Source organism: Gorilla gorilla, chromosome 23, assembly GCF_029281585.2.
Source record: "Gorilla gorilla gorilla isolate KB3781 chromosome 23, NHGRI_mGorGor1-v2.1_pri, whole genome shotgun sequence".
Lineage (NCBI taxonomy): Eukaryota > Metazoa > Chordata > Mammalia > Primates > Hominidae > Gorilla > Gorilla gorilla.
The window spans coordinates 25,864,009-25,876,430 of NC_086018.1; the positions used below are offsets into that span (position 1 = coordinate 25,864,009).

The 12,422-nt window shown below is 39.7% G+C and overlaps 1 protein-coding gene across 2 annotated transcripts in view; it reads right to left on the minus strand.

Moving 5' to 3' along the window:
• Window positions 1–509: 509 nt before the first annotated feature.
• The window catches only part of PITPNB (phosphatidylinositol transfer protein beta), a 67,833-nt gene continuing 55,920 nt past the window's right edge, over window positions 510–12,422 (minus strand). Inside the window, exons 9-11 of one of the 2 annotated variants that reach the window (XM_004063217.4) lie at window positions 8,929–9,039; window positions 7,189–7,311; window positions 510–2,502 (exon numbers count right to left, since the gene is read on the minus strand). In XM_004063217.4, the coding sequence (XP_004063265.1) occupies window positions 2,452–2,502; window positions 7,189–7,311; window positions 8,929–9,039 (285 nt within the window). In that variant the 3' untranslated portion in view covers window positions 510–2,451. Of the gene's footprint in view, window positions 2,503–3,682; window positions 3,775–7,188; window positions 7,312–8,928; window positions 9,040–12,422 lie in introns of those variants that run through there. The other variant, XM_055374081.2, reaches the window with a different exon arrangement.

Sequence of the window (12,422 nt, forward strand, 5' to 3'; positions counted from 1 at the left end):
AATCCAACCATACAGCTGGCTACCTCTCCTTATGTTCAGCAGTTCTACAATATGAGCCAGAACCACAAGAATATGGTTGTGACACGCACAAAAAGAGCAGACTGGAAAGGACTAAATCCTAAAAGGAGAGGTAAAAGGTGACCACGCACCAAAAAGCCCTAATCTTCAAACAATCAGAAACAAACGGCAAAATCCTAAGTGCTTTACAAATACGATGGGTTTTCCCTGTTTTCCCCTTTAAAAATAAATCTGAAAACCACTGAGACTAATAATATATAATCCTTTAGTTTACTGCTTAGCTTTTAAAGACAGAAAATTACTTAAGAAATCAAACGTAACCACTTAGTGTGGCACAGGTACATTTCAAGAATAAGAATTTGCAATTAAAACAAAATAATTTTCCCAGACTGGTAGTGCTGCGAATTACAGAATTCTTGAAAAACAGAGTAGTGGTCTGAGGTGTTTCAAACCAGACATGGCTCAGGGAAACAACCACTCAAGCACACAAGTGGCATTTTGTGATCAAATTTATTTTTTGTTTAAATTTCATTTACTTTGTTTTACTGTAATTTACACAAGAGACTGGCAAGTAAACTAGGTATTTTACATTCACCACACATTCCCTCAAATCTCCACAGTTGTTAGAAAAACATTAAAATCCATGTGCCGGGCTCTCATTTCCATGTGCACCTAAGCTCCCAATGATACTACAGATGCCAGCGAGAGTTAAGTTCATTAAAAGGAGAGGGCTAGACTCTTTATTTCACAAAATTAGCAATAATCTTCCTCGCACCAAACACTTTGCAGACAATGATTATGCTCTGACAAAACCTATCTTACAACAGTGCCCAGAGAGTAAACATCAGTCTTTATCCTGAGTACACAAAGGATGTATGAAATGTGGGTTTTGTCGCTGAGGGTAACAGGGTATTGCAATGCAGTAGTGATGATCCTACACATCCTTCCTTGTCTGATTCACTGAAATCACTCCAGTGGGGGAGGGATGCAGGACATGTGGGAAAACTAGGAGCAGGCAGGGCAGGACTGTCAGCAAATCAGATTACTAATGTGATTTGACTGCAGGGGTTGGCGTGTTTTAGGAGGGACAGGAGGTTAAAAAAGACAGTTTGTGACCTGAAGGCTTCAACAATATAATTCTATTCAAGCTTCCAGGACTGACAGAGGAAAAACTGGATTCAGACAGAGAAAGCAGATAAAAATCTTACCTAGCTATTGTTCCTTCCTTTAAATAAAAAATAAAATAAAAAAAAGTGGCAGCCGTTTCTGACCAGCACTCTCATGAGGCCTATTCAGAATCTGTCCTGATGACGTCCTACTTGAGAGCACATCCCACAGTCGGATGTCCACCAGTCTCTTGGCGGGGCCTCCTCACCGCACACAGGCCAGACTCACACTGAATCTTAAACTGTTCCTATCTCAAAGTCACCATCTCCTCCTTGAAGTGTGTGTTTCCACAAGAAGAGCAAAATGTCATCACTAACTATATCCTATCATGTGAGCTCTGAGGAATCTAGACCATTTGCATAGTTTCCAAGCTGTAGTTACAGAAAACTGTCATCTTCAAAACAAGGCTCCATGAAGTGCTATATTTCCAACTTTTCTACACAGCCTACAATCCTATTAAGACTAATTTCTTCATCAATGTGTTTGTCTAACAGGAGCCTGAAAATTGTCTAGTATTTATTATAAATCAGAAACCGTCATCTCCATTTTTGCTAGGTTTGATGTAGAAAAATATTTGAAATTTAAAATACAAAAATCCAATAAAAACCAGAAATTTTTTTTAAAAGGATTTTTCCCTCAGGGCAAACAAGTAAAAACTGGCCTGTAACTTTGCTCCTTACTTTATATTGTCAAATTTGGCTACAAGATAATGACCATCCAGAAATAAATAGTTATAAATACATTCAGAGTTTACATCCCAGATTCATTGGAACACCAAAAAATTTTGAAGAAATTTTCTGTGGGAGTCTACTGCTTAAGGGACTAAAAAAAAATTTATAAGAGACTGACTTAAAAGAAGAGAAAAATAATAAAAGGCTATATATGTTGGTCCACAACTTGACATTTATGAAACATACCAGCTAGTATTACATTGCAGTCAATTTGTCCATTAATGGTATTACTCTGATAATTATTAAAATCTGTTCCAGGTATATATATTGAAAATATTTTCTTTTGCATTCTTGCTGAAGATAGGTACAGTACTTTGGAGAAATTGTACTAATCCCTTCAGTATGTCTGTATGTACATATATACACAAGTGTGTGTATCTGGATCTGTAGCTCTACATGCGCTTTATATACAGCTACAGACATATGCACACATACATATATACACACGTGGTTGAGAACCTGTGCATGTGTGTGTATCATCACAAGCACACATCTGGGAAACGTCAACACTGAAAGATACTGGTCAGATTCTTCTTCACTCATCACTGGCTGCGCTTGTTCCCCTCACTTGACCTTGATTACGTAACTGTAAGAAAAGTGAAAGACAGTGCAAAATGTGTTAAAATACAGAGACAGGAAATGTTAGACAGCAGCTCGTCACACACACTCTCCAAATGCATCAAAACTTTTGGCAGAAAATGTACCCCAACTACTGCATCTTACAATTTTCATCTGTTCAAAAAGATTTTGGTCTTACTACTAATGCCACAATATATTGTCTCATCAGAGGGGAAAATAAAGTCGAGGCAGAAATAAATCACAAAAACTTAGGAGAGTTTAACAAAAGTAACAATAACTTAAATTTTTTTTTTTTAATGAACATGGAATTTAAAAGTGTTTGGGGGGAATCTTGGAAGAGTTACTTCATTCTTATTTGGCACAACTAGCTTTTCTCACAACTGAACATTTCATTCATCCCAATGTTCAAAAATTAAAGAGCAGGTAGCTCATGTGGGGCAGCAAAGAACCACAGTGGAGGGAGGGGAGTGCTACAACTCGTTCTCTTTATAATAAACATTATAGTTCAGTATAAACAAATGATGACAGCATACTGTTGATTTTTGTTTACTCACACTGGTTTCAATTTGTGAAGTAGATTTTGATTTTTTTTTTTTGCATCTCTGGGAAAATTTGTTATATGGGCATATAATGTGTTAGAGAAATAAGACCACAGATATGGTTTACACCATAAATTAAAACTAAAGTGCATTTACGCAGCGTAAACCTAACTGTAACAACTGAAGATGAAATATCAAGGAAGACTTTCTGGTGCACAGAAAATATTGCAGCCAAAATAAATTATTGAGGTTGGCTCGTATGGTATGGGATAGAGGATCTTTATTTGATCTCAAGTGATTTTGCATATTTCCTTACTAACCACAAATGTTTCTACAAAGAACCAGGTCAATTAACTCAGTATTGAAAAATCAGCTAGCTTCCAGGACAATGTGCTACATGATGAGTAAGAGCACCTGGCAGCTGGGTTCTAACCCATAACACTAAAAACTAACCCAGGATTACTAAATTCAACCTGGTCCACAGGTAAAATTTTTAAAGACTATTAATGTGTTCACTATTAATTTCTAAAATATCTTTTAAATTCTAAAAATAAAACCACATTTAACACTTAGAGCTTCTGCTCAGCAAGTTAACTGCCCATCACCAAAAAGGTATAGGTTTTGAAACATCTTTTTACCCAGGTCTTCACTTACACAGTTTGATATTGTCTCTGACCCTACAGGGGACTCATCTAGACATCAGCAGCCGACGTGCCTCGAACGGAACCCCTCTTACGCATCTAAACGTAAAATAAAATTGTGAGCTGCTGAAATCAGACTCTAAATAGGGGTTAGTAAGCAAGGGGAGAAAAAAGATCTAGAAGAGATTATGAAGTGATGTTCATAACCATATCCACACTAAGAATGAAGTTCTGTGGCCCCTCAAATAACCTTGGTTTGAAGACATTCTTGCAAAAGGCTTTTCTTAGCACAAAAAAGGTTTATCTATCCTTAACTGTAAAAAACAAAAGCCTGCAGACTGATAAAAAATTATCAAAAACAGCCAATGGGTAAACAAATTGTTTGCCAATATAATGTGAGAAAATACCCCAAGGGTCTGGTCCATATTTGCATAGTCCCTAGGCCAGACAAGCAAGCCATGAGGGTGTGGGCCACACCTCTTTGCTGCTTCTGAGAACAGGGTCTCTCAGTGGAGTCCTTTAAAGGAAGTTTACTGAAAGGAGGGAGAATGAAAGGGAGAAAAGGCAAGCACAGAAACAATGTATGGCAAACCATGAAGGGCACATAGATGTATTAGAAAGGACAGGCATTCATAACAATAGCCTCCAGACAAATGACACCACTCAATGAGAAAACAAAAAACCAAATGAACAGAAAACAAACAAATGCAATAAATACGTTAAAACTCAACACATCCTCGCCCCCACCCCCGAACCGGAGGTGCCAGTTAAGAACAAACAGGTAAAATGTTAACCTAAAGTCCTCCTTCAGCTGCTGAGCCTCAACCCCAGGGCAGTTCCCTGCAGATCATAGGCAGGGGCATTCCTCGTGTGCCTAACCTCTCAAGATGCTAGTTCTCTCCAGGGCCAAAACCCATTTGAAAGAAATCCAATTCTTAAAATATTTGTGAATTAAGAGCATTATAACGTCATTAAAATCTATCATCAGGTGTCAGGGGTCAGGACCTCAAGGAAAAAGAAATTCCTGCGTGTGAAGAGGACTCTAAAATGGGATGCCTCTTCAGGAGGCAGGTGCTTTCTGGGTAGGCATTCTTGGCCTGCAGGCTTGATGCTGCCCAGATTCTGAGGATGCTTTCACAAAGCCACCATTAGGACTCAAAGCAGCAGCATCTTGATTCTGTGTGTGGAATCAAGCACTCCCCAATGACCTACAGCAAAATAACTTAAATGAGATTCAACGTTAAGATGCAGCACTTAATGGTGAAATTTGTCTTAAAATGTTTTTGAGATATTTGACAAAGCAACTGCTATATACCCTCACTCTGAACCAATGATAGATTTTCCACCAGCTTTATGAGGGGGTTAATCAGTTTCAGCAATGTGGGTATAAGAATGGTGACACTAAGGAATTGGGCTTTTACTTGTCTATCTTACACCTTCTTCTCGAGTGCAATTCCCAACTCACAAATAACTGATCTGCATGGAGCAGCAGCTGCACCTGCAGGCCCACTGCCATAGGTGAGAGCAAGAGTCACCAGCTCCACAGCGGAGGGTCACAGCGTGTTGAGGCTGGGACCATTCTGTGTTCAGGTATCGTGAGGCTTGAGAACTTGTTAGAGAAGCAAGAGCACTTCCCTGGGGGAAGAAATCTCAGTCAAGTTCTGTCCAAGGGGTCCAGAGATAGGGAGGGTTTAGAGTCCAAACCAGATAGGGCTTATCACCTGGTCAATGGTAACTACTCTTCCCCATGTGACACACAGTTCTTCAGCATAAAAATTAAAAACTGAGAGAAGGGCTCTCTCCCAAGGGTTTGAGCTGTTGGTAAATCCTTGTGGGAAATGCCAGTGCTGCATCATGGGCTTAGCGTGTTTGGGTGTCTCTTGCTGCTTCTGTTTCATGTTCAGTGGACACCCACCAGCTGCTTGGAAGGGCCAAAGGCAGAGCTGGCAGGTATTCCTGAAGCCTTGGGCACTTGGAGGGAGTGAAACCAGACAAGGCAAATGGGACTAAAACTGGATAGGGTAGCGAGGGCCAGAGGGGTGCTTGTTAGAGTCAGAGAAAGGCACCTGACTCTTGAAAAAGGGAACACAGAAGTGGGAGAGAGGCCTAGAAAGAAAGGTAGGAAGTGCCCATGATCTGCTCTTGCCTATTTAAATGTTTTGCCTGTGGCTAGACTAAAAATAAGGAATGAGGGGGGTATCTTCCACTCTTGCCATCTCATCACCCTATTCCCTATATCCAGAACTCAGAGTCCTAATACTAGTATGAGAAATTGGGGTCAAAGAGGCTTATGCTGGCTAGTCTAGAAACCAAACCCTAATTTATAACATTGTCTCTATGGGAAAATATGTTCCAAATTTCAAACAATCAACTTAAAATTTTTTGGAACAAAATCCATTCATAAGTTGGAGTCTGCCTATAGTTTACTTTATGTATAAGATAAGGTTAAAATATTTTATTGCCTTCTAAAGAAAATATGTCCTAGTCCTCTCAGAAGGTTTATATAAAACTAATTAGAAGCAGATCTGCTGTAATCACCAAAAGTAAGCAATTTTAAACAGATTCTTTACGATGCTATGTGCCAGAAAAATAGGTTTCCTTTTGTGCCAAAGAATCTGATTTGCTGCCATTCTCCTGTGATTAAATGGAGTTCTGCCTCACACGCAGGCGTTTGTCAAACGCTCACACCTGCAGGGCTTCCAAAACTGGACCTGCTGGCAGGACTCGAGATGACCACATGGAAACCACTAGCAGGCCCTGGACATTCCTTGGGTTTGTTTCACCCATGGGGCCTTACTGCCAACTGAAGACAAGCATGGCCCAGGGCAAAAACAAAACCAGACACATGCAAGAGGAAGCCAGGGAAGAATCCATCTCGAGGAGAGAGAAGACGCCCACTGGCTGCCGGCCCTGCCCACTGGTGGTGGGGAGCAGCTGGGATGGGCTGTAACACTGAACTGTGGCATGCTGACCTCCTGTCCAAGGATCACCTGAATCTGCCCAAAGCTTAGGAAGAAATAAGGATCACTGCTAGTTGGGGGAAGCAGAGGAGGCATTTCCAGAATTAGTAACAATACCATTAGCCTTACCTTTTCTACAAAAAAAGCGAACTAGGACTTATCATGTTAACATTTGTAAGCTTGCTATGATACAAACTGAGCCAAAAGCAACTTAGTCTGACAAAGTGTCTAAAAGGACTGTGAACCAGGAACCAGCATATAGAACTAAAGCTAGTGTGTAAGAAAGAATACAGAACCATTAGATATTTAACAGGTAACCAATTCTAGACTGAGAAAACTCTAGTCTACCTTCACGCAAGATGCTCAACAAAAGAGAGATCAGAATATGTGAAGGAATAGCAGTGTCTAAGAAACTCCATTTTGATGAGAATAAGTAGAATAGGGAATGATTTTTAACAACACTCTTCCTAATTCTAACTCTGTATTTACCAAGCACGTATACAGTTTTAGAAAAGGGAAAATTAGAGAATTGCCATAGAACAGCCAGTCTTACTGTTTCTAGTTCTTTCTGAGTCTCGTCTTCCATTCTCCTAATGTCTTCCATCGTGAGATCGATCCACTTGTCAATCCAACAAAAAAGCTGGCGATGGAAGTTTGTAAATATCCGTTTTTCTTGCTTTTAAAACAACAACAAAAAAGTAGCATAAGATGACAAAAACCTAAGATTAATGACACATTAACTTTACATGTTCCAATTAACCCATGAAATTTACACATTTGGTTCAAAAAGACTACTCTGTAGATTTGTGGAAATCATAATTCCATTTAATTATCATTGTGTCCAGCAAAATTAAGCAAACAAAAAAAAACTTTCCCTGTGAAATGAAAAATAATCTCCTAGGCAAAGGTGTCATGATCTAGTAGAAACTAAAAAAATGTGGTGTGTATGACCTAATCCAACACATTCCTGCTGGGACTGATTTATTTTTACCTTTTTCTAAATGTCAATGAGCAAAGGTCAACTAGATTTCTTCTGCTATAAAACTATATACTGTCATTCTTAACATTCACTATGAGGTGGAATACAATAATGCATTGAAAGCAAAGAGTCCTGGGTTCTTTTATTAAATTAAGAATCATTACAAACTCTCCCTTAATTTTTCTACACAACATGTTGCTGCCACTATTATAAATATATTTAAAAACCATGTATATAATTAGTGGTTTCAATTGCTGGATTATTTAAGTTTTATTCAGCTTTCCCAAGAAGAGAGAAAAGTGCATGGAACAGTAAGTACTTCTGGACAATATTCAACTTAAAAATCTTCTTCCATGAATAGAAAGGACTTTATCAATTACATATGTGACTTCTATTTATCAGAACTGGATTGTTAATCTATGATTATGATCCAAGAGGAAGGAAGAATGCCAATATTTATAGAATGCTGACTGTAAGCAGGCCCATGAATAATCAAAGTTTCCAGCACTTTGAGATCCTTGTCTTATAAAATACTACAGCAGCTATAGTTTAAAAATAGAAAAGTTATGATGAAACAGACATAACTAATTGTGGAGATCTGAGATATAATGAGGGCTTCTTTATAATAATAACAGAATATTCACCCTACAGGAAAAGTAAACACCAAGGAAATGTTTCAACATTCCTAGGTAGTAACAACCGTGTGCATTTATAAAATTCCAATTCTCCCCTCCTCCCAGATCTAACTGCCCATGTTACTTTCACTTTAATAAAGAAGACATAAAAAAGAAACAAGCAGAATCTGGATCCTCAGATTGTGTACCTTAGTTCACAGTGTGCCCATTTTTCAGTAAAGACCTCTAAAGAAGACATCCCCTGTGACAGCACAAGGCACACATACATATTCTGAGAGATATGGAGGGTAGGGGGAAGGGTCCAGCTGAGATGGGGCAGGGGAGTCCTTCAGCAGGCTGGGCCCGCTCTCTCCCTCCAGTCAGGATCAGAACACCAGGTCCTCTTGGGGACGTGCTGTATGGGGAAAGGGTTCTCTACAGAAGCGCTGGGCAAACCATAAGGTAAGCACTTTGAACAAAAAGCTGCTGTGCTTGTCTCCAAAGAAAGTCCCTTAAAACCTCTGCTGCCATCTGTCTTTGCTGCTTTGAGGTATAAAGAAGGGCTGAAATGAATTATGTAGGGACAATAATTTTCATATCATAAAGGAGGAAAAAAAGTAACAATAGAGAAGAGATCCCATTAATAGCTAGCTCCGCTCTCATCCTAAATCTAAGTCACCACATTTTGAGCAGATTTTACCTTTTGAATGAAGTTTTCTACTTTGCTTTGCAGTCCCCACCACTTGAATTTGATGGTCACCAGCTTATAGGCACACATCTGGGGACAGTCAGGGCTGTTTGCCAGCTCCTTCTAGATGAGAAAAATTGAAAAGGAGAAATTATGACTTACATATTTATGTTTTCATTAAAATTGACTGTTGTATAACGACATCATAGACATACATGAAGAAAATTACAATCTCATGTGTTTAATTCAGATATTTGAAAATTTGAAATCATTTTAGCAAAAGCCGCAGTATTCCCCTGCTGTAAACCCTCCTTCCACAGACCAAGTTACTTCCTAGCTCTAAAGTTTAATGGGTATGTTGCTCTGCCTCAAATTACACTATTCAGATTTCATATTAAATACCAAATTCTATTCACATCAAACCAATAGTGAGCCTTTAATACATAAGGGTTCTCATAACACCATTACCGCACTCCCACTGTGGATGTGGTGAGGCACAATAAAAAATGACAAGGAAGTTCAGCCTTCTTCTGTATCTTCAGATATTGGCAAGTGGAGCTGCACTGTTTATTAACTGAGGTATTTTCAATAGAAGGGAGATATGAAAAGTGATGCAACAGCAAAAATAATCTGTAATTACCAAATATTTGGAGGTAAATCCTATACATACAGACTTCAATTTCCACAAATGACTACACCTCACAGTTTAAATAGTGTAGTCAGGAATCAAATCAAGACTTGTTCTGGTAAACAAGGGAAAATAAACTATTTTTTTAAAGAGCCAAGAGATGCTGGGCACACTGGCTCATGCCTGTAATCCCAGAGCCTTGGGAGGCTGAGGTGGGAGGATCACCTGAGGCCAGGAGTTGGAGACCAGCCTGGGTAAGACAGCAAGACCCCATTTCTGGAAAAAAAAAAAAAAAAAAAAAAAAAAAAAGGCTGGGCACAGTGGCTCACACCTGTAATCCCAGCACTTTGGGAGGCCGAGGTGGGCAGATCACTTGAGGTCAGGAATTCGAGACCAGCCTGGCCAACATGGTGAAATCCCGTCTCTACTAAAAAATACAAAAATTTGCTGGGGGTGGTGGTGGGAGCCTGTAATCCCAGCTACTAGGGAGGCAGAGGTTGCAGTGAGCTGAGGTCACATCATTGCCCTCCAGCCTGGGCTACAGGGCAAGACTCCATCTCAAAAAATAATAATAATAAAGACATAAATAAACTGGGGTGGGATGTGGTGCACTGCAACCTATGTTATTATTGATGATTTCTGTGAGTCTTACTGAGGCTTTGCCTTACTTAGTGAGTTCAATATACTAGCATGTTTATTTTCAGGAAGGAGTGAGTGGGTGTGAACCAGGAGCTTGCAGCATACATCAGTGACTTAAATACACAGGTCCACTTCCAAGGTGATGTGTGCAGAAGACCAAGATACTTCTGAGCTGACCCAGAAAAGCCTGGAACAGGTTCACAGCAGTGAGCAAACACAGGCATGGTCCTGTCCTCAGGGGCTCGGTCTACTGCAGAAGGCACATATCAAAGCACCACAGACAGCAGAGGCAGACTGCAGGTATGGTCTGGGGAAAAGAGCCATTCTGTAAACTTGAAGCCCCAGTGTTGGTGTGCTTACAAGATGATTAAAAGAAAAAAAAGGGACATCATCTTAGGACTGTTGTGAGGTTGTGCGGACTGAGTAAGGCAGTGTAGTAGGTGCTTAGTAGGTGAGACTGAAGGGCTTAATACACATTAGTTCTCTCTTTCTCTTGTTCTTTAATAAACGTTGTATTGACCACTTTTGAATCTGCAAGACAGTTTTGAACAAATTGCCTCATAAGAGAAGAAAGTCACTGCAACACGACGGGGACCCCTTTTATAAAAACTAAATCACTGAGTCAAAGGCCAAAGCTGCCTCTCCCATGGGCTCTTCCCTCTTCACCGCTGTCCCTGTCTTCACACGGTGGTGCCCAGACTTCACCACTGATCCAGTTATCAGTCCCACTGGGTGCTGCCACCACTGCTTGTCAGCTTCAACTTACCAGCTTCAACTCATCCCACTTTCAAAAAGCTGCGTGTGAGCAAAGATTCTCAAATCGGCCACATACATCCAAAAAATGATTAATTTCTAGGTCTTATTCTAAACCTCAAGATTATTTTTCCTTTATATGACTGAAGCACCAGACTACATTTTTCCCCATTATCTACCATGGCCCAGTTTTAAGTTAATTCTAGGGATATACTATATGAAAAATTATTATCTTGGTATTATTAATGCAACTGAATGTTCTATAGAGTCCTACATGATTGATCAACTTTTCTCAAGATATTTGTTCTGTAGTAACATTTCATCTTCTGAAGAATAACCTGATACATGGGCTAAATCAACGAGGTAACACCAGTAAGCAGTTAAATAAAAATATTATAGTAAACTGTCCTCTTGCAGGTGAGCTCTGTTAACAAAATATCTTGGCTAGCTTAGCTCTATTTTTCCATGACGTTTCCCCCCTAAAACAGAGTACCAATGCGAAAATTCAGGATGTATGTGTATGTGTATATGTATACACACATACAAACCCATATTTTAGTAATATAATTCAGCAGGTATTAAGTGGGCACCATTTACCCTTTACTCTGTGCTAGGTGCTGTCAGGGGACATAAATGTAGCTAATAGAGAAGAGGATAATTATGTAAATAATGCTGCCCTTGGTGTCAATATTCTCACCCCGGAAACATCCTCCTGCTGTGGATGCTGGCTTGGGCTAAAATCAAATATTTACATACTACTCCCCTTGCTCTGCAGGCCCCTGGCACTTAAGCTGGGCTCCTGGATGCAGAAGCAGTCAACAAGCCTTCCATAAGACACAGCTAGTTTCTAAGTGCCCAGCTTTATTGAAATGACAACAAAGTTGGTCTTTCACAGATCATTTTATCAATAAACAATGAGCCAATGCTGAAGTACTTCCTAATCCAATGAATGTCACTGAAAATCCTCATATGCAATACAACTTGGGTATATGTAGAATATGGCACTTAATTGTGAGATATAGCTGCCAAACAGTAGCACTAGACTAGGAGTGCTACTTTGTTAAACTTCCTGTTTAACAAAGGTCAGGATCCTTAACCTCTCTGGGCCTCATTTCTCCCTCTGTAACAGGAAAACTAGACTCTATCAGGACTTTTCATTCTCCACTGAGGAAAAACTAAAAGCAGGGGTGAGCGAACTAAGGTCCTTGAGGGCCAGGATTGGTCTAGGGCTGTAGGTGGTAAACATTACATATCCTTGACATCCAATGACTTGTCCTAAAACTTCCTACAATTTTGTGTTTTATTCTGTAATATGCCTGGGCTTCAGAAAATATTCCCCTGCCTGCCACCCACCCATAGTGAATTTCCTCTATGACTGAGTACCCCACCAAACTGCTGATGAACTCTAAGATACTTTCCAGATTGAACATTAGAAGGTTCTATTAATTATGAGCTCTGAAAGCTTTCTTTTACAACTTCAAATCAT